The sequence below is a fragment of the Vanellus vanellus genome (genome assembly GCF_965231255.1).
Source record: "Vanellus vanellus genome assembly, chromosome: 1".
Classification (NCBI taxonomy): domain Eukaryota; kingdom Metazoa; phylum Chordata; class Aves; order Charadriiformes; family Charadriidae; genus Vanellus; species Vanellus vanellus.
Genome location: NC_138905.1, coordinates 150,216,189 through 150,238,356, shown reverse-complemented (window position 1 = coordinate 150,238,356; position 22,168 = coordinate 150,216,189). Strand labels below are relative to the sequence as shown.

Below are 22,168 nucleotides of genomic sequence, written 5' to 3'. Positions count from 1 at the left end.
ATAATTTTACCTTCTGTGCAGCTCCCTGAATTCTGATTAACATCAGACTGGTTCCAGATTCCTTACCTTCTTTCAAAATACAAACATGGGGAGTGGGGGAAAAGCCGCCCCAAAACATCTTGCACTATCAGTTACCTCCTTTGTACCTGGGCAAATCCAGTATTGTGCTTTTCTCTGTTGTTTGCTGTTGCTCTTAGGAAAAGCAGTATACATAAGCTGGAAAAACTTGTTATGCTTCTGCATTGCAATTATCTATTCACTGTCTATTACCTTTCTCTTGCTGTTTTGGAGGGTTTTTTTTAAGTTGTTTACATCATGTTGGGCTACTTTTCTTTCTGTAAAAATAGCCACAATTTAGCTTCTGTCAGTAGGATTTGCTGTCACTAACAAAACCCGTTTTCTTCTTTGCCCTTGGAAGTCTATGAATATTTTGACCTCCGTGTTGCTGTTGTATGCCAAAGAGGAAGAAGCCTTTTGGCTGCTGGTTGCTGTGTGTGAGCGAATGCTGCCGGATTACTTCAACCACCGAGTGATAGGTGAGCTCGTGCCTCTCTTCCTGCTAACTGGGAAGGGGCAGCTGGATGGCGCCGGGGTGAAGTAAAATGCTTAAGTTCTTCTGAGGTCCAGACCCCATGGGTGAGGGGGTCCATCGACTTGTGCCCTGTGCGGGCACAGCAGCGGTGGCTGCTCAGGTTCCAGCTGGGGTTGGTTTTGGTTTGAACTGCAAGAACTATAAATATATGCTCAGCTTTTAAATTTGTTTGTTTTTTTTTTTTTTTTTCCCCCCTGTTGGTCAGAAGGAGGTGGCACTTTTGCCTGTTAGGTAAAAATAGAAGAGCTTGCGTGTCTTGGTTAGGAGCGTTCAGTATTAGAGACGTGAGCTGTTTAAGATGGACCTAGGAAAGATCTGCCAGGGTGGCTATTTCTGATCTGATGTCTCGGCGTTGCCTGGCTGCTGGAGTAATAGAGGCTTGCATCTCAACCGGCCCTGGGTAATGAGGGCTGATACAAAACCCTCTGAGTGTGAGATGCAGCATTAAGAAATAAGCCCAGTCCCTCTGCAGTGCGTGCCTTGTACCGCATGTGCTACGTCTCCTGTTCTTTGCAATTCTACTATTTTTAAGGCTGTTGTGCAAAGACCTGCCGAACACACAGAAAAGAGGGGCTGAGCAGTAATTGCAGGTATTCATACAAGAAAAAGTATTTGTTCTTTGCAGTCACTGTACTTCTTCCTCTTACAGAAATGTGTGATAGCTTTTCCCTCTTTAATGCTAGCCTTACTCTGTAGTTACAGTTCCTGCTGTTCCACCATCACAAAGGGAGGGATCAGGGTCACTTGTGAGGAGGTGGGGATAGGAGGAAGTCCCTGGTGGTAGCGGTTCTGGGAGCTAGAAATGGTGTGGGCGCTTGTGTGGCACTGGGGAGCAGGAGGAGATGTCTGAGAAGATATCTGATCTTCTGCTTGGAGGATGGGATTGTTATACCTCCCTCCTGACACTGCTGCTGCAGTTACTGTCACTGAACTGGCAGGTAAGGTAAGTTAAAGCAGAGTTATTCCAAAGTTAGCTGGACGCTCAGGATGTTTTGTGGTGCTGTGAATGCCGCTGGTATTTTCAACTAGTGGATTGGGCACTGTAACTGCCCCACTTGTCAGAACTTTGGTTCTTGTCTCCAAATGGGACGTTAAACTGCCATCTCAATGACTTACTTCCACATTCCTCTGTCTCCTTCCTTGATTAAAAAAGAAACACAGCTTTATCTGTCCTTGTGCATTTCTAGATATTATCAGCCTAGGGCCTGCCTTGATTACTGATGACTTTGGTGCTTGCTGGGTTATTGCCCGTAAGTAGCGTTCTTCACACCCAGATAAACTTGAATGGTCCCACACGGATGGCCATATCACTGCCCTAAATTGTACCTAATTTGGGGTTTCTATCTTGCCCATCACTTACCATGGCTGCAGCCTGCGCTGTTTGAGTGCTTATAGTCTTGGTTGTCCTGTCTGTCCGTTTTTCTGTCCTCTGTACCTAAAGGAAAGGGCGAGTGGTACCGTGACTCTACAAAAGGTACTGCCAAGTCTCACCGCAGTGCAAAGAGCCAGGGGCTTCAGCTCAGAAGTTCCCCGGCTGCCCCGAGTCGAACGGCAGCAGTGTAGTTTTGCAGCATGGTTGCTTCGCTGAGCAGATACTTCTGCAGCTCTGATTTACCCTAGACCTCAGCACGGCCAAATCGGTGCTACTGATCTTGTCCACCCTGCCCCTCCTCTGGTTCCTGTTGCTTGAATCAGTATTCTTGGCTTCGCATTCCAGTTGACCTTCTTTTTTTGATTTGCAACCAGCTCTTGTCTAAACTTTGTATTGTTTCTTCCTGCATAACACTTCCAACACCCAACTTTTCCTCTTTGTCCGCACTGCCAACACTGTTGTCCAGATTTTGATCTCTCTGTAACTTTGGTGATCTCTGACCTTGGTACCCGTCACTGTGCTTTTCCTCTTCGGTGTCAGCCAGTAATCTCTACAGTCAAAACAGCTACTGAATTAATGACCAGGCCTTCTTAGCTCCGTCTTCTCTTGGCCCTTTTCTTTATGACATTCAGAATATTTTAAAAATCTATTTATTTTAAAGTTTTGCTTTCAAAACTTAGGTAATTCTGTCCTACTCAACCTTTTTACTTTTCCCGCATAACCATCTCCCTCCTTCAGCCCTGCCAGCTTCTGACCGCTCTGTTTTTCAACAAGCGTTTGCATCGTTTCACTTGCAAGTGGCAAAAGCCTGCAGGCAGGGCTGGCACTCCTTCAGGAACTCCCTCCATCCTTCTCCCTTCTGCAATGCATAGAGGGAATCATAAGCAGATAGCTGCAAGATAGAAGCAAGTTGTACTTGGGTCAAGAGTGGTGACAAGGGTCACGCTTATCCTATTCTCATGTTACTGTGACTTCTCCATCCTCTCCCTAAACCAGCAGGCCATCTCACCCCCCTTTATCTGTTAGACTGTCATCATTTTGCTATTATAATTGTTGAAACAGTGAAAACCTCACTTTGTTTCTCGGATTTGCCTTTTCCGTCTTGGAGATGTCATTTAGTTTGCGTCTTGGGTCATCATTTCTAAATGGATGGCCTGGCACACTCCTACCTCGTTACGGTTTCATGCTGTAATGCAGCAGAGGTTCAGTTGCTCAGATATCGTGGTTTCTGAGAGCCTAATGAGAAGGTGGGCATAAAAGTCACTTTGAGTACACATGCTTACTTTCATCTACCGTGTCAACTTCTAATTGTAATATGATCTTCTGCAAAAGGTCTGGGCAGCATCGCACATTTCTTTTAAACCTCTGCTTTTGCCAGTCTGCCCCGTGCTGCCTCTGAGCCCGGAATGATCTTTTTATACGTGTCTCCCTATCTGTCTCTGGCTTCCTTCAAATACCCCTGAAACCAACTCAATTTTTTTGGTCTATGTTAACTATGACAATTATATTAAGCTTGTTAAAAAAACAAACAAAACCCTGCCCTCTGCTGAGTAACCCCAGCCCGTTTTCTCCTCTGTTTTCTTTACCCTTCTTATTTATGACCATCTGATGTGAGAAGGCTGTCTCTTCAAAGGAAGGCACCATGCTTGATGTGTTTCTCAAAAGCTCTTTGCATGTCCTTGGGCACTTATTTTTGATTTGTGGTGCTGTAATGTTTGTTCAGCCACCAGCAGAAGCTTTTTGTGGCTTGATGTGAAAAGTTCTAAAGACAGAGAAATGTCGTATCTGTTCTTTTATGATTTGGATTCAGAGCCAAAAGATGCTGGCTCTCTGCCACAAATTGTCCAGGTTATATTCTGATTTGGGACGATAGAAGTTTTGAGTGCTAAGGGGATATATATCTCAGGAATTTCATAGCAATTAAAGTCGTTTCTGAATATTAGCAGAATATGGACTGTGAGAAAAAATGACTACGTGAAATAACTTGAAAGGAAAGATAAAATAATTGAAAAGCTAACTGCATTTTGTGTTCAGGAACATTTTTGACTTCCAGCATCTTTGGTTAAAGCTCCTGATGTGGCAAATCTGGTTTGTAGACACAGGCTGTTTCAACGATATGAAACTATATTGATTCTATAATAGCTGCTGACAAAGCAGGACTGAGCCTAGTAGCAGAAACACAGCCCAGATCTGCTGCTTTTGGAAAGACTGGTTGGGACAGTTAGGAAAGCTTGTATCTGGGCATTGCAGAAATCTTTTGTTCTTAATATATATATATATATATGCATGTAAGTATATATTTATATTTGCACATATATTTATGTGTAAGTATTTTTCTTCCTGCTTAGCGTGTGTAGCCATATCTGGATTTCCATGTTATATTTTCTCACTGAGAATGAAAGCTGTACTGCTCACATGCACTGGAGAGGAACGTGTACCGTCTTATTTTCATCGCATAGATCCCAACTCGAACAGTAAAATGCTTTAAGATCGCTTTCGCTAGCCCTTAATTGTTATGACTGACACGATCTTTTTGCAGAAAGTTGTACAGTAAGGATTATGGACGTGAGGGTTGGGGCTGAGATCGCAGCAGGACGATGATGGGAATTTTCATTGTAGATGCGTGCATATCTTGTCAGGTTAAATTTTAAGGAAGTCTCCCACTTGATAGTTGACAGCGCTCATTAGCTTTAAAGAATATTTTTTCCCGTGTCAGTCCTGGCTAATACTGTTCCTTTATGACTTGCAGGTGCTCAGGTAGACCAGTCGGTGTTCGAAGAGCTTATAAAAGAGCAACTTCCAGAGCTGGCTGAACATATGAAGGATCTGACAGCCTTGGCTTCCATCTCTCTTTCGTGGTTCCTTACCCTTTTCCTTAGCATCATGCCCCTGGAAAGCGCTGTGAATGTTGTGGACTGCTTCTTCTATGATGGGATCAAAGCCATTTTCCAGCTGGGCTTGGCCATACTGGAAGCCAACGCCGTGGATCTGTGTAACAGCAAGGACGATGGGCAGGCCCTGATGATCCTGAGCAGGTACGGCCATGCAGGAGTGCTGCTTCCATCGCGGACCGTTCTGCCCTAAAACAAAGGCATTTGGGTGCCCCTGTGATAACAACGGGGCTCTGCAGGCACTGGTGGGACCCTCCGTGTTACCTTGCCGCTGCTGCTGCTTTCGCAGTGTCTGCCTTAAACAATGGGCTTTGTATGTCGGACAAGTAGGTGTCCTGGGAAATTTCCTGGCAGCGCCAAGACGCGCATCGACTGCGTCAATGTGCAATATTTACTGCTGCTCTTCGTGCCTTCCCTAGAGTGACGGGCTTCCTGCTCCAGACTTCAAGGAGACAGAAGTTTTCTTCCTTGGGCAGCATTTAGTCATTTGGCTGGCTTGCCATTCCTCGGATGAGTAATCACGAAGGCATGTTTGAAAAGCCTAGCAGCCCCAAACCCAATTTACTTCTAAGTCTGAGCCATAAGACTTGTTTGCTTATTTATCGTGAGAAGAGCACGGGGCGAAGTAATCTGTCTTGCTTGTATTTCTTCCCTTCAGGTTTTTAGAGCATGTCAAAAACGAGGAAAGCCCTCTGCCACCTATTGGTAATCACCATGCATTCTTCAGCGACGACCAGGAAGCCTCTCCAGTGACTGAAATAGCTAACTTGATTCATGACTCCTATGAGGTGAGATACTTCTCTGTGTCTCCTGGTCAGTTAAGTTACAATTTTTAAAAAGAAAAAGGTTCAGTTTAACATGGATGTGTTGAAAGTTAATACATACCTTTACAGATTCCTTGAATAAGTGCTCAAGTGGACACGTCTAGGTGTAGTATAAGTACCTACACTGACAGATCAATTAGAGACTGAGTATGCTTTTTCTTCAAGGACTCACAACACTTCAAAAGTTGTATTTCCAGTAAACGAGAAACACAAATATCATAAAATACTCTAAAAATAATAAACTTCTGTTCCTCCCTTGTAGAAATTTGGAGACCACTCCGTGGCACAGATAGAGCACATGCGCTACAAACACCGAATCCGTGTCCTGCAAAGCCACGAAGACACAACCAAGCAAAACGTGGTGAGTAGAATATTGTTTCGACTGAGGTAGCTTAACATCTCCCCTCTCGCCCAGCGCCATCAGCCAGCACCACCAGATCTCGGAAAAAGAAAGGATCCTTACTGACTCTGGGAACGGCTCTTTCCTGGGATGCCCGTGGGTTTGGTTTGTCTTTTGCAGCTGCGTGCATTAATTTCTAGGGTGGCTTTAACATTAAGAAGAACTGCAGGAGCGCCCAGCCCGGTGCCTTCTCTCTGACCGTGGCCCTAGGGAGATGCCTGGGGAGGAGTGTAAGAAGAGAGTGAGCACGATGTGATGCTTCCCTGGCCTCCTGTGACCTGCAGCTCAGGGACTTCCCCTCTTTGTTTCTAATAGCCCTTGAGGGATCTCTCTTTTCATGGATCTGTCCAACCGTGAACCTAAAGAAGGGGGGAAAATTGCAAAGGTCTTTCGATACAGCAGTTTTCAGCTGTTACACATAAATACAGCCCCTGCGGGGCTCCTGGGCCTGCCTGTGTCAGTGGTGACAGGAGAGAAGATTGTCACTAAGATGTTTTTTCTTTCTTTTTAAGCTCCGGGTTGTCATCCCAGATGTTTCGATCCTTCCTGAAGATTTAGAGGAATTGTATGACTTGTTCAAGGTTGGTCTACCTGTAAAGTAGGGGATGCACCTATTTGAGGCTTCTGTGCATAACTTCCAGCTGTCACTTAGCAGAGCTGCCTCAGACCTTGTGTCTTCTGCCTGGGACACCTGCCATCTGCCTGATGGGACCTTGCCGTTTTGTCCTTTCTGTGGTTGCCCAGTTATTAAGGAGGAATAGTAATGTACTGGTCCTTCAAAGGAGAATTGCTTCAGAGCTTCCTTTCTAACTTGCTGCTTGGAAGTGGTCCATGATAAATTAGGTTCTAGTAATTTTCACATGCAGAATAAATTAAATAAGACGTAGCTTTGCTCACTGGGAGCTCTGCAGTACTTTTAAGTCCTGCTCTCTTAATGCTCTTTAAAGGCAGGCTCTGTTTTCCATAGGGGAGAAAATCCCCATGAACTTGTGTCCTTGCAGTTTGTTCCCAAATTTCTAATAGTTTTAATTTTTTTTTTTTTAATTAAAAGCAGTTTCTACCTCAGTTCCTTTCTGTCAAGCTGATGTTTGATAGAACTGTTACAAAAGTTATTTGGAGGCAGGCACATCCAGTCTTATGCAACTATACTTGATTTAGAGGTCCAAGCATGTAATTATCGCCCTTAATGGACAATTTCTTTGGTGTATTGTTCATAGCTATAAATACCAGGTACTGAAAATATGACTGCGGTGTGTGTGATGTGTAGCTTTGTGGCTAAGAGCAGCTGTATCCCCCTTCCATTAGTGGTTGTAAGACGATGCTGCTGGGGCTTGCTCGTTAGCGCTTCCCTCCCGCTCCGTGCTGCTCTGTTTTTGAGCTTTGGCTGGCTTGCACTCCTCCCCTTTCCTCATTTCCTTTCTTGGTGGTGGTTCCTTTTTTGTTGGCTCCCCTGGGACACCTTGTTTTGTTAGGACTCTTTGTTCCGCATCAGCCTGTCCCTAAGGGAAGACTAACAGGGACAGTATCCAAACGGAGAGGTCTGAGAGAGAATAAATGAGCAGGTCAAGTCTGTGTAACGCTTACCCTGGATTTTCTCCGACCCTCTGGACTTTCGGCTGGTTAGACATCCCAGGCCAGATGTGGCTAATAGAATTTCAGTAGCCTGCAGTGAATTTCTTCCAAGAATCTGCCCAGTCTCACAGCAAATCTATTAATTACCCATTGGAAATGATGAGAGCACTTGGCTGCTCTAATTAAAGATTCGTACTTTGCTTTTTCTCACAGGGATGGTCTGAGTATCCTTGTAACACCTCACCCACAGAGAATTCTCAGCATTTCCAGCACACTTTGATGTGAATGCCTTTTTCTGCCAGTTGCTTTCTCTCTCCCTCTGTTACCGCACGCTGCAATCCCCCCCTCTCCCGCCTCTGATTTCTCCTAGAGGGAACATTTAATGAGGTGTTACTGGGACACGACAAGCCCGGTCGTCGAGCGACACGACCCCAGCAGGCCGTACGCCGAGCAGTACCGCATCGATGCCCAGCAGTTCACCAACCTGTACAGGCTGGTCTCGCCCTGGACCTGCGGGGAGCACACCGACGTCCTCGCCCAAAGGACCTTCCGGCTCCTGGATGAGAACATGGACCGGCTGGTTGAATTCAAGGGGCTCGCCAGCTGCTTAGGTATCGGCTCCCCGGGGGGGGTGGAAGGTGGGCAAGGGGAGGGGGTGGCACGCGGGCAGGAGACGGATGCTAAAATGCCATGCAACTGGCAGGGGAGGATGCGGGCAGATGGTTTTCTTGAGCTTGTAATCAGCCTAACCGGTGACCTTTACTAATTTTTATTTTTTTTTTGTGTTCCAATCACCTGAAGTCGATTAGATTTAAAAGACAGCCTAGGGACATGATTGAGTATCGTATTAAAATATTTGATTTCTCAGCCAATAGTAATTTTGTTGAAAATATTTTATGAATTCAGATTATACTTGGGTTTGCACGGAAGGATAGGAAATCCTCTCTGCCGGGTTGTTGCTCTCAGTATACCTTTGAAGTCTCAGTATACCTCTTCGTAACTGTTTCTTGAAGACTTAATCTTACACAACCGACTGCTGCGTGCCTTATGTGGTGACAATAAGCAGAACAAAAAAAATAATTCTGGCCAGCAGGGACTAACGCTGCGCTAGGGCTGGTCTTGAGGCCACCAGCTGTTCTACTGAGATGAGGGTGCCTGTCCCCAAATCTGGCTGAAAAAGAAAGTGCTGCGTCTCAACTGTTGCCTGACCCCACGTGAAAAAACAGAATCAACGTTCAAAGCTTCAGTCAAAATCAGTAAATCTGTATTCTTGCCACTTCACCTTTCTAGGAATTTTTTTATGTGAACCAAGCCACCCTGTATTAAGTTGTTATATGATTCTTAGAGGGATACAATTAAAAAAAAAAATTGTTCACAGTATTTCAGTGCATTTGAAAGTTTAGAATCTCATTTCTACTGATCATTGAAAATAAGAATTATGTGACATGCCAAGTAATTATCTCCATTGGGCTTATTCTACAGAACAGCAGTAAGGGCTGAAGGGGAGAAATATTATGAATATGATGGCTCCAAAGGGAGTTTTCTGTCTCTGCCCTCTCACATTCCTGTTAATCTGTGGCAGCACGCAGCCTTTGCTAGATTCCCTGCCATTCTCCTTGATGTTTTTAAATGATGCTGAAGCTCCACAGGGTTAGGTACTCCCAGTCTATTTTACAAGAACAAAGCCCAAACCAGATGGCTCTCACCTGCTGTTCCTCATTGACAGGCACAACTTAAAATATTTCAATATAATATACTGGCCATATGTTTTCGTGTATTGTCCATGTAAACAATTATCTTTTGTGCACAGAGAGATGCCTAATTTATTTTAAACTGTGGAAGTAAATGATCTGGTCCACTTCCTTCTTGTTCTTTTTTTTTTTTTTCTTGCAGATGTTATGTATAACGGAGAAATGAATGAAAAGATAAAGTTACTATATAAGCTGCATATCCCGCCTGGTAAGAAATTTGAAGGGGAATGAATGCCTCAGTTCCCTTTGAAACTCTTGCTTAAAGCTTTTGGGAAGAGGCTGCTTAACAAAGAACCCTATCTTGCTTCCTTCAGCTGGGAGCATACAGGATTTGCATTTGTAGTTATGCTCACATTTTAAAATTTACTCCAGTCAAAAACCTTTTTGGGTGCAAATTACAGATATACAGTGTTAAGGCTCATATCTGCTGCATTCAGTGATTTTTTGCAGCCAATTATTTGGTTACTGCTAGACAAAATACGGAACTGGAATAACATTTTGGGAGGCTGGTACTCCACGTACAGTAGAAATCTCCTTACCGCATCTTGATCCAGTTTTGATTAGGTGACAAAATTCTGTGGTAGTTTCTCTGTGCAGAGTTTTTAATTAAATGTGCCATTCCTGGCAAACTTCTGACTCTCACTGCAGCACCAGTCTTACTTACATTAACATAATTTTACAAAATGATTTAATGAAGTACTGTTTAAAAACATCTTTGCCCAATTATTTTGCTTTCTTCAAGTATGTAAATTTTAAAAGCATAAATAACCACTATGCTGCATTGGAAGGATTAATCGTTACATTTTTTTACTTCTTTTTGATAGCTCTCACAGAAGATGAACGTGACAGCCAGTCACCATTAAAGAATCCTTTACTGTCGACTTCAAGACCACTGGTCATTGGAAAATCAAACGGTATGCCCAAAATGGTTCTCCAATGCGTGTGCGTATGAGATAAGCAACTTCCAATTTATTACCCCTACTCCATTATCTCCCCTCTCTGGGTTTTATTTGGAAACGTCAGGATACTCCAGTGACTTGAAAACTAACTCTCCTTTTTGTGTCTGCTCCGCAAAAGGTGACGCAGTAGATTACCAAAAGCAGTTGAAGCAGATGCTGAAGGATCTAGCCAAAGAAAAGGATACTAAAACTGAAAAAGAATTGCCAAAAATGAGCCAGGTATGTATACTAGGGGCTGTAGTCTCTTTTTAAAGGAGTAGCGAGTACTCAAAAATGAAATGACTAAATGCAACAGTTTAGCTGTTTCTCAGAAAGCGTAACTTCAACCCGAGCTTAGATTCAGTCCTTCATGCATCGAGGATTGGGCTACTCTGATCCAGGGAGCAGTTGTCATGCTTAGAAACTCTCAAGCCACCTTTCTAGCAGCTCCCTCGCCTCAGGCTGGCTGGTGAATAGAAGGAATTTCAGACTTACCCTCACCTGCAGTACAACAGGCTGGAAGACAGGCTCATGCAGGCTGGAAAAAGCCCTCCTCTGAAGCCCAAAGAATTCCAGAGAATGCATTTTGCTGTTCTGTCTTCCCCGAGCTCCCCTCCACCAAACCAGTAACTCCTTTCTTAGCCCATCACCAACTGGCACTTGCCCTGTCATAGCCAAACACGGACTAGAAGTGCATGAAGACAGTTCAAGGCTCTCGTCATCTTACCATTTCCTCCCTAATGCCAGTACGGCTTTGTGTATATTATTGGCATGAGGGAAAAATGGTCGTCCCATATTAGTAAAACAAATGTACAGACGCCCAGAGAAAGATGAGACTACACCCAGAATACCTTCTGTGCTGGTGGTGTTAAATAAAGTTTTAAATGGGTGGTGTGTAGGTAACCTTTGAGCTCACCAGAACCACATAATCTCTCACAAAGGCATCACTCGATTGAATTTCTTGAGTTAGCAATCCTATGACTGTATGAAAATTGAGGCCACACAAATTTTGTAATAGGATATGGAAGCATCCTCTCATAGCCTGATAATCATCTGTGATGGGTGACTGAGATAAGGAAGAAGAGAAAGTGGTTGGGCAGGGAAGATGTCGGAATTTTATTATTATGAGAAAAAGAGCTGAGGAAAGATGGAGAGAAACGGCGTAAGGGGAATTGCCTGCAGGCCCGTGGATGGCTACTTTGGTTGTAATTCGTGCTGGGTAACAGGCTGTATCCCTTGCTTTGTATCTTGCCCTTTGGTCAGCTGGCAGGTCCTCATCTCCTTCATCAAGGCAGCAAAATAATTTTCTGCTTTGTTCCCTTTTTGATTTGCAGCACCAAGGTTTCCTAGCATCAGCAAGGGGCTGAAATCCCTTCGCTAGCATTTTTTTTTTTAAAGCAGAGGTTTTAAAAGAGCAAGTCTGTACACAGCACTCTGCCTTCCTTTGCAATACCATGCCCTTGCCTGACTCCTAGTTACCCATAGCATGGCTGGTCAATAGTTTAATTTGTGGCTTTTCATCCCTTACAGAGGGAATTCATTCAGTTCTGCAAAACCTTGTACAGCATGTTTCATGAAGATCCAGAGGAGAACGATTTGTATCAAGCCATTGCCACTGTGACCACACTGTTACTTCAGATTGGAGAAGTAGGACAAAGAAGCATCAGCCTGGGGAGCGGATCGGACGACTTCACTGAGGACTTGCAGCCCGAGGCCTCCGCTTCAGACCAGGATGCTGTTTTTACTGACACTGTGAAGGCCCCTCACAAAGACTCTCAACCTTCACCTGTGACTGAAGGGGACTGGACTGTCTCTTTTGAACATATTTTAGCATCCCTCCTGACTGAACAATCATTAGTTAATTTCTTTGAAAAACCCTTAGAACTGAAGCCAAAACTTGAGAATGCAAAGCTCAACCAGTATAGTCTCAAAACGAATGGAATGAGCTGGCAGTCACGGGGCGAACATACAAAACTAAACACACAGTAGTAGCAAAGCTGTCAAAAATAAAATGCACTGAAGTTATGCCAAAGCACATACTGTAAAAGGCTTTCAGTTAGCAGTGGACTTTTGATAAACAATTTGTTGGTCTGTCGTTTTCAGTTTAAGAGCTTTAAAAGCTAAAGGGTGTGTAGGTTTGTTTTGTGCCATTGATTTATTAATTATCTTCTTGTTTTGAATGTAAAAGGAAACATCTGTCTACAGTGTGAAGACACTGAAGCTCTCTTCCGCACAGGGAGAGTAGAGGCTGGCTCCAGTTGTCCTTTTTTTTTTTTAATTTTTTTTTTTTTTGTAAACAGGGGAAAACACTTCTCAGCTACTGTCCGCAGTTTGTTTGGGTTGCCTTTTTTGCACTAATACCGAAAACTGTTTCAATGCTGGTAATTGAAACTATTTTAATATATTTGATTGTATTCCAATTTGTATGTCTTGCTGAAATGTTAAGTGTACATGGACTGTGCTTCTGATGTTGGTCTGTGAAACCATGCACTTTTCAATAAACCCCTTTTGTACTAGACTTGCATTGACAGTATTTATTGATTTATGGAAGGTAAGCGCCTTTAGTCTCTACTTCATTACACAAATTCCCTGATCCTAGCCTGCTCACAATTAATTCACTGGTCAGAACCCCACATTTCAGTGTAGTGCACAGACTTGCTTGGGAGAAGGGTACTGATTCTGTCTAGACCAGCAGGTGACCAAATACAGAGTTTACTTTATCCACGAGAAACTATATCTATGAAGTATGATCTAAGTTTTGGTTGTTTTTTTTTAAAGCTTGGCCTTAACGTAAAATACCTGTCTAAAGGTTCCTTATTCCCATAGGAACAAACCACTAGGACTCTGCCACCCACATAGGAACATTTGTATCTCCTTATTCCATTTACGCCTACAGTAAGAGTCTACAATTAAGTCTACAGTAACTCTACAATTAAGAAAATTGCACCATTGTGTACAAGCCCAAAGAAAGCAAGATACTTTAAGAGCTTGTCACCTTTTCAACTCAATGCTTCATGGATGACAGCTTGAAGAGACTGGACAATGAAAAAAAAACAACTTAGGAGTAAGCTTTCTTTTTATCCTTTTATTGTAATGAAAATCAGTTTAATTTTCATCCACATTGACTGTCTGTAGACCTGCAAAACAAGAAACTGTATCACCACCTATTACTAGGACAATTCCCTTTATGATACACAAGTCTTCGCAAGAAAGTACACCTACAGTTTCAAAGCTAGTTTGCTGATCTGCTTCTGGAAGAGCAAACTATAGGCAAGTATTTCACCAAATGTTAAAACAGAAACTTCATGTTAAATCATTTCTGCAAATAGGATACTTCTCAGATGACAAGCAGCAAAGGCTTGACCTGCTTGAGCTTTTCATAGCACAGGATATGCGGTATATAAGAAACAAACCTTAAACAACTACGGCCAGTGTTTTTTTACTCTCTCAAAACTGACATGATTATGTTTGGCTTTGGCTTTTTTGATCATGGGCTGATCTACAGGAAACCAGGCATGCTGGCAACAGGTGGGGGAAGCCTAACCCAAAGGGGAAGAAAGATCCTGGGACAAGAATTAGCAGGGCTCATTTATAGGGCTTTAAACTAAGTTTGAAGGGGGATGGGGATGAAACCAGGATTACAAAAGTGGTGCCTGGGAGCAGCGTACCAGTGCTTCTGGGTAAAAGTGTTAGCAAGGTCTTGCAGCCTGTCCCAGTGGTGGTGGGGGATGGTGAACTGTGTGACAGCAAAGACATGAGGGGTAGTGATAATTTGGTAACTACAGTAGTGTCTGAGCAAGATCAGGTGCAAATTAGGGCTTGTCCCCCCAAGAAAGTGGCAGGACAATTAGCCCAGCTGAAGTGCATCTATACTAATGCACGCAGCATGGGGAATAAACAGGAGGAGCTGGAGGCCATTGTACAGCAAGGAAACTATGACATAATTGCTATCACAAAAACGTGGTGGGAGGACACACACAAGTGGAGTGCTGTAATCGATGGCTACCAACTTTTCAGAAGGGATAGGCAAGGAAGGAGAGGTGGTGGGGTGGCCCTCTATGTTAGGGGCAGTTTTGAATGTCTGGAACTTAACAGTGTGGATGACAGTGTTGAGTGTGTATGGATAAGAATTAAGGGGAAGGCCAATAAGGCAGACATCGTGATGGGAGTTTGTTATAGACCCCCCTAATCAGGATGTAGAAGCCGATGAAGTATTCTATAAGCAGCTGGCAGAGATCTCACGATCATCTGCCCTTGTTCTTGTCGGGGACTTCAACTTCCCAGACGTCTGCTGGAAATACTACGCAGCAGAGAGGGAACAGTCATGGAGGTTCCTGGAGTGTGTGGAAGACAACTTCCTAACACAGCTGGTGAAGGAACCAACTAGGGGAAGTGCCCTACTGGACCTACTGTTTGTTAACAGAGAAGGTCTTGTGGGGGATGTAAAGGTTGGAGGTCGCCTTGGGCAGAGTGATCATGAAATGAGAGAATTTTCAATTCTTGATCAAGTAAGGTAGGGATCCAGCAGAACTGCCACCTTGGATTTCCGAAGGGCAGACTTTAGCCTGTTTAGGAGCGTGATCAAGAGTGTCCCTTGGGAGGCAGTTCTGAAGAGCAAAGGTGCCCAGGAAGGCTGGGCATACTTCAAGCAGGTGCTTAGAAGCACAGGAGAAGGCCATCCCCGTGTCTCGAAAAACAAGCAGACAGGGAAGAAGACCAGCCTGGCTAAATAGAGAGCTTTGGCTGGACCTCAGGAAAAAAAGGAGTTTACATTCTCTGGAAAAGGGGGTTGACAACTTATGAGGACTATCAAGATATAACAAAGCTATGTAGGGGGAAAATGAGAAGGGCCAACGCTCAATCAGAACTCAGCTGGGCCACTGCAGTTAAAGACAATAAGAAGAGATTCTTTCAGTATATCAATAGAAAAAGGAAGACTAGGGAAAATGTAGGCCCAGTGGTGAATGAGACAGGTGCCCTAGTGGTGGAGGACACAGAGAAGGCAGAGTTACTGAATGCCGCCTTTTCTTCGGTCTTCACTGCTAAAGCTGTCCCTCACGAATCCCATACTCTGAAGGCAAGGGGGAAGGTCTGGAGAAAGGAAGATTTTCCCTCAGTTGAGGAGGACTGGGTCAGAGACCATTTGGCCAAGCTGGACATTCACAAGTCCATGGGCCCTGATGGCATGCATCCGCGAGTGCTGAGAGAGCTGGCGGATGTTATTGCTAGACCACTCTCCATCATCTTTGAACGGTCATGGAGAACAGGAGAGGTGCCTGAGGACTGGAGGAAGGCTGACATCACTCCGATCTTCAAAGGCAAGAAGGAGGACCCAGGGAACTAGAGACCGGTTAGTCTCACCTCTGTCCCTGGGAAGGTAATGGAGCGACTCATTCTGGATGTCATCTCCAAACACATTGAGGAACAGGAAGTTATTGGAAGTGGTCGACATGGATTTACCAAGGGTAAATCATGCTTGACCAATCTGATAGCTTTCTATGATGTTTTAAGTGGTTGGCTGAATGAGGGTGAGTCGTAGATGTCACCTACCTTGACTTTAGCAAGGCTTTTGACACTGTCTCCCATAACATCCTCATTAGGAAGCTGAGGAAGTATGGGCTAGATGAGGTGACAGCGAGGTGGATTGAGAGTTGGCTGCAGGACAGAACTCAGAGGGTTGTGATCAGCGGCCCAGAGTCTAGTTGGAGGCGTGTAACCAGTGGTGTCCCCCAGGGGTCGATACTCGGTCCAATTTTGTTTAATATATTCATTAATGACCTGGATGAGGGGACAGAGTGTATCCTCAGCAAGTTTGCTGATGATACCAAACTGGGTGGGGTGGCTGACACCCCAGAGGGCCATGCTGCCATCCAGCGTGACCTGGACAGGCTGGAGAGCTGGGCAGAGAAGAACCTAATGAGGTTCAACAAAAGCAAGTGCAAGGTCCTGCACCTGGGGAGGAAGAATGCAAAGCACCAGTATAGGTTAGGGGCGGACCTGTTGGGAAGTAGTTCTGAGGAGAAGGATCTGGGGGTCCTAGTAGACAGTAAATTATCCATGGCCCAGCAACGTGCCCTTGTTGCCAAAAAGGCCAATGGAATCCTGGGCTGCATAGGGAAGAGTGTGGCCAGTAGGTCAAAGGAGGTCATTCTCCCCCTCTACTCTGCACTGGTGAGGCCACAACTGGAATACTGCGTCCAGTTTTGGGCTCCCCAGTTCAAGAGGGACAGGAACTGCTGGAGCGAGTCCAGCAAAGGGCAACTAAGATGATTAAGGGTAGATGAGGTGCTTAGGGACATGGTTTAGGAGTGGTGGTGTTTTTATCAGGGTAGGTTAATGGTTGGACTTGATGATCTTAAAGGTCCCTTCCAACCTCACTGATTCTATGATTCTATGATCTCCCTTATGAGGAAAGGCTGAAAGAGCTGGGACTCCTTAGCCTAGAGAAGAGAAGGCTGAGGGGAGACCTTATTAATACTTACAAGTATCTAAAGGGTGGGTTGAAGGAGGATGGAGCCAGGCTCTTTTAAATGGTTCCAAGTGACAGGACGAGGGGTAATGGGCACAAGTTAGAACACAGGAAGTTCCGTTCAAATACACGGAAAAACTTCTTTACGATGAGGGTGACAGAGCACTGGCACAGGCTGCCCAGGGAGGTTGTGGAGTCCCCTTCTCTGGAGATTTTCAAGACGCGCCTGGATGCAGTCCTGAGTAATGTGCTCTAGGCAATCCTGCTTTAGCAGGGGAGTTGGACTAGATGATCTCTAGAGGTCTCTTCCAACTCTGAAAACTCCGTGATTATCTCACTAAATTTTGTATTTACTCTTCAATGCTGATCAGGCAAGCTAGCAGCCCTGTTCTCTGCAGCAGAGCTAGTTTAAACCAGCAGTTTGACCCCTTCAGCATGCTTTTAATTTGAGTTTTGCTTTGCAGGAGAAGCTGTCCCACTTTGCCACTTGTTCATGAAAAACATGGCGTGGAGGAAGAGAGATGACATGCAACTGTACCTTTGAATGTTGTGACTGGTACGTAGGTAACCAGTGTGTATAACTTGTTTGGTGAATCTTCATCCTCATTGCGCTTTCTGGACAAACGCACACGGATACGGTAAGGAACGTTCCTAAAATGAAGATGACAAATTAATTTTCAATAAAATATGTATTGAAACCTGATAATTCACAGAAAAGTAAATAAAAGGTCTTTGCTCCATGGTTACTACTCCCCCCTCTGCAAATTCTTAAGCTTTGCGTATTTGTGCAAAGACATGATGAGTCAATTCTGTTTCTATCTCAGCATCCTAACAAAAGCAAAATTTTGTACCTTAGAGATTGTACTGTTTGCCTTAGAAAGGCTACTTATTTTGTTTTTCATTGAAGTGAGCAGGTAAAAGTTAAATGAGGCTTGAGTAAGATGAATACATAATCCAGTGGGAGCTTAAAAGTCTGACATGCACCATCAGTCCACTACTGAGCCAGGAAATGTGTTCTGAAGATGATCATGAAGCACAGCATGAATATGATCTGCAAGCAGCTGTTACTAAAAAGCATTTCTTACTCACATAGAAAAGGGGGGGGGAGGGAGGGGCGGGAACAGGAACCAACCAGTTCTGAAAGCCTGTCAAGAGCCAGATTACTACGCACTCTGCCAGAAGTCATGGAAATTCTATAGAGCATTAAAACTGAACCAAGATCTTACTTATGGGCATACAACTGATCAACATTTCTTCCTCACAAAGCCCATGGAAGCACAATTAAATCCATTAGATGATTTTGTTCTTAATGGGCAAGTCACACCTTAGGGTCCTCCCCTAATACTGCCCAAAATACGCTGTTGAGGGAAGGCACAAAATTATTTGTCCACACCGTTTCTAAAGTAACCTCCTCCCTCAAATGAACTCAGGATTTTGGGAAACTCCTGCTCAGAGTACTTTGCTCCATAGACTATGAGAAAGAACTTTCTCCTTGCTGTACTTTCTCAGAGCAGACTTACTAAATCAGATGGATACAGTAATTAATACACGGGAACTTGCTCTGATTTACTCCCTTATGAAACAGGTCAAAAGCATTTTTCACTCTCTACTTAGATCATTCGCTATCACACTACCTGATGTGATTTTAGCCTCTCCTGATCCTCCCAGAGAAGATATTTCACTTTGCATACATTATCTATTCTAACTAGTGAAAACTGCAGTTAAACTCATGGTGGAAAGACAGATGTGATGACTCCCTGCTCCACAGAATGCACTTCCACAAGTTGATACAAGGAAGTCTGGTTAGGAGCTCGCTGCTAAGCTCTAAAGTTATGCTGTCACCTGGCTCAGTTGCTACTTCTTCATTGCCTATGACCCTGGAACAGCTCAACAGGAAGGACCCAGAACCCCTGCCCAGAACACCCAGTAACTTGGTCCCATCTTCCCACTCCGATTTTGAAGGAAGGGTTGGCCTGAACACACAACTCCAGGTAAAGGATTGTAAATGTGTCATAGGCTAGACTCAGAAATCTAATTCCTAGAAGACATGGTTTAAAACAAGGGTTCATGCATATCCAGTGTATCACTCACAGTCTTAATCCCTACCAGTTAACCTTTTATTATGGTTTAAGACGTCCCACTCCTCATAGGAGTCCCTTTGAAGCATCTTCACACATGTCAAACGCTAAATCATCTGCCTCTCTGGCAGCAATTTCACAGAAGTTGTAATTTTTTGGCCCCAAAATTACTCATACCTTCAAGATTAATGGCCCTATTTAAAACACACCTTATTATGTCTTTGCATAGCATTTATCAATTCAGCATGTTTCAAAACCTAATTCTGCTCAGACACATTACACAAATCCCAGGTACTTAGCCTAGGACTGTAGGTAGTACTAAAAAGCCATGTTGCTAAAAACTGTCTGCTGCAGTAGGGATTGGGATACTACAGTATTACAATATCCCAATCCACCTCCCCTCCCCAAACCTGCATTCCTTCTTTCCTTTGCTTTATTTTTATCCAAGGTAGAATTAAGTTCTTTCAATTCCAGAGTTTAATGAAGCTTTGCTACAAGTACTCTAAGGAAGTTGACCAGAATGTAGAGGTGACAGAAAGATTAGTTTGGCACGGACATTGTAAGAAAGGAAGCATTTGCAAAGAAAATCCAAACATTACAAGTATACAAATTTTCTACCCCTCCAAGTCTTACACCTCCACATACACAGTTACAAGGTTCCTCCTCACCCAATAAGGAAAGTTGCAGAAACATACCTTATTCCTTTAGCCCAGACTGCTTTGTTCAATCTGGTGTCAATGCGAACATCAGGAGTACCCATTTCCTTCATCGCAAATTTACGGATTTCCTTGAGAGCACGCGGTGCTCGTTTCTTGAAGCCCCTAAGACAAACATAAGAGCAATTTTTTTAACTTCAAGAAACTGTAAGCACAGGACGCTCGTTGCAACACTCAACGTTCTCTAAACATCCAATCGAAAGAATTGTGCTCAATAGCTGCATCGTAGCATGACCAGACCTTTACTCTGGTAGGTAGCTGCTAACTTTAATGTCCATGCCTAATAGAAACTACATATACATACGTAGAATAATTTCAGTGAAATATTGCAACTGCAAGACGTCCCGCATCTTAAGTCTTATTTCTAGCATGTTGACATGAAAACTTCCTGCAGTGTTACTGAAGAGATCAGAGCTTTCACAGATACTCTAAATGAAAGGCCTATGGTTAATACAAACTTGACAGGACTGTTCAGTATTGAAATAAACATCAGAAGAACAAAACTGATGCTATTCCAAATAACAGCTTCTGCTAAACAGTACCCGATGGTTACCTTCTTCATGTCATCATGACTGGACCACCATCAGAACTGTTTCTTTGCAATTATAGCTTGTCTCATGCTTATTATGGACAGATTCTACATAATTAGGCATTTACAATGAAAGTCGCAGCTGCAACACAAGTGCTTTGCTGGAGACACTACACTTACACTGTGACATGTGACTATTGTGTCAGTAGGGTCTAAGGTCCCACAGTGGATTATATTTAGTATTATTTGCACACTACTGTTGATATTTAGTGCTAGAAATCAGGGGTGGGTGAGTGATTACAAGTGAGACAAGCATTAAACAGAAAGTATTTCACCCCTAGCACTTGATGCTTAGAGAGAAAAGAGGATAACCCCAAAAGAAAAGAGGATAGCAGGATCATCATCATTGATAGACTGAATTGCTATAATAGGCAAGGCCGGAACATCTTACTGCCATTTAAAGGTACCACTGGCTCCCATCCTCACCCATAGTTTTGTAATAGTCCACCATCTCATTTCTCTCCTATTTTTAGTTAACTTCAGCAATTTCACCAATTGGTTTGATTCGGATATAGTTTTCTGCCACATGACTGTAGTAACACACAGGGAGAATCCAAGGGGATGGTTTCTCAACAAGTCCTCTCAAGCACTTTACTAATACATGGATAGACGAGGTTCAAATATGAACTGAAATCATACCCCAATTTACATCTCAGACAATTCAGTAATAAGCACAGAGCCAATAATTTGATTACAACAATATTTAATTTTTAAAACTTTCTATAGTGGGCTGAATTTTGAATTTTGCTTGGGAAAGAATGATGAGCTGTGCACAGAGGTAAATAGATCTACCTTCAAGTTATGTCCAGAAACACCCACAAAAAAAAGAAACACACTTGTTTCTGAAAGCCACCTCAAAGTATAGGCCTGCACAGGTACACAGGTGCCTTCTTGGAACACAACTGCAGCACAAGGACTGAAACGTCACACATGAACATCAGTGCCAGTTAGGACTGTCATTCTCTGCCTTTTAAAACCTACTGCATCCACTTCCAAACGCCGCTTTACATAAGGCCAATTTCACTGATAAAAACAAGAACTTACACGCCATGGATCCGCTTGTGGATGTTGATGGTATATTCCCTAGTTACCACCTCATTGATGGCGGAGCGTCCCTTCTTCTTCTCGCCACCTTTCTTTGCAGGAGCCATCTGTGCAACGCTGAAAAGCACCCATGCAGGCGTCAAATGCAGACTTGACTTCCCTCAGACTTTTCCTCCGTCACCTTCCCTCCTCCCATCGTCCCAGACTGCTTACAAGCCACACAATTCCTACACTCAGAAACTTACGATTAATTCACCTCCAGGGTCGCACCAGTTGCAGATTTTAAACAGCAACTCTCTAGCATCACAAATGCTTTAGTCTCACCTCTCTGACTCGAGCCTGAAACACATCTAAGACCCTTCGGCCGGCTGCTGCCTTCACCCTTAAAATCACCCCATCCCGCTTCCGTACGCCCCAAAGCCGCTTCCTTTTTCAAGGCGACCCAGGCGGGCAGCTCGGCCCATCACGGAAAGGAGATGACGGTGCCGGAGAAGCTCCTTCCAACGACCGCCGGCGGCCTACGGCTTCCTCCTCCCTCGTCATGGCCCAGCACGGGCCATAATCCCCCCCACAAGTGCCCCGCAGGCCGCCCCGGGCCTGCGCCCTCCCCGGCTCAGCGCAGGCCTGGTCGGAGGTGGGTGGGAGGGGTGGGAAGGAACGGGCCCCAGCGCCGCCGAACGCGAACCCGCGGAGATGAACCACCCGGTGTCCCCCACGCCAGGCCGCCCCCCGCGCCGGGCCAGGCCGAGGACTCCCCCCTCCGCGGGGTCTGCCAGGCAGATGGAGGCCGATTCGGCAGGCCGCCCCCCTGATCGGCCACTCACCCTGCCCGGGCACAGGCCGGAAAGGAGCGCGCAAGGGACTGTGGGAGCGAGGAGCCCTTCCGGGATGCCGCTGGGAGCCGACTGCGCCGGCGCAGGGAGGGGCTCTGT

At 44.5% G+C, this 22,168-nt stretch overlaps 2 protein-coding genes across 3 annotated transcripts in view; one reads left to right on the top strand and one right to left on the bottom strand.

Annotated features, from left to right (window-relative positions):
• The window catches only part of TBC1D8 (TBC1 domain family member 8), a 50,730-nt gene extending 37,872 nt beyond the window's left edge, over positions 1-12,858 (top strand). For both annotated transcript variants that reach the window (XM_082488175.1, XM_082488174.1), the window contains exons 11-20: positions 419-536; positions 4,714-4,999; positions 5,514-5,643; positions 5,942-6,040; positions 6,592-6,660; positions 8,022-8,262; positions 9,545-9,610; positions 10,227-10,316; positions 10,480-10,580; positions 11,871-12,858. In XM_082488175.1, the coding sequence (XP_082344301.1) occupies positions 419-536; positions 4,714-4,999; positions 5,514-5,643; positions 5,942-6,040; positions 6,592-6,660; positions 8,022-8,262; positions 9,545-9,610; positions 10,227-10,316; positions 10,480-10,580; positions 11,871-12,329 (1,659 nt within the window). In that variant the 3' untranslated portion in view covers positions 12,330-12,858. The remainder of the gene's footprint in view (positions 1-418; positions 537-4,713; positions 5,000-5,513; positions 5,644-5,941; positions 6,041-6,591; positions 6,661-8,021; positions 8,263-9,544; positions 9,611-10,226; positions 10,317-10,479; positions 10,581-11,870) is intronic.
• Positions 12,859-13,405: 547 nt separating this feature from the next.
• RPL31 (ribosomal protein L31) lies at positions 13,406-22,102 on the bottom strand. The gene is made up of 5 exons (XM_082487398.1): positions 22,061-22,102; positions 21,237-21,353; positions 19,583-19,708; positions 17,348-17,460; positions 13,406-13,477 (listed from the first exon to the last, which is right to left on the bottom strand). Exons 2-5 carry the CDS (start codon positions 21,341-21,343, stop codon positions 13,446-13,448), a joined length of 378 nt encoding a protein of 125 aa, XP_082343524.1. The 5' UTR covers positions 21,344-21,353; positions 22,061-22,102; the 3' UTR covers positions 13,406-13,445.
• Between the last annotated feature and the right edge of the window lie 66 nt (positions 22,103-22,168).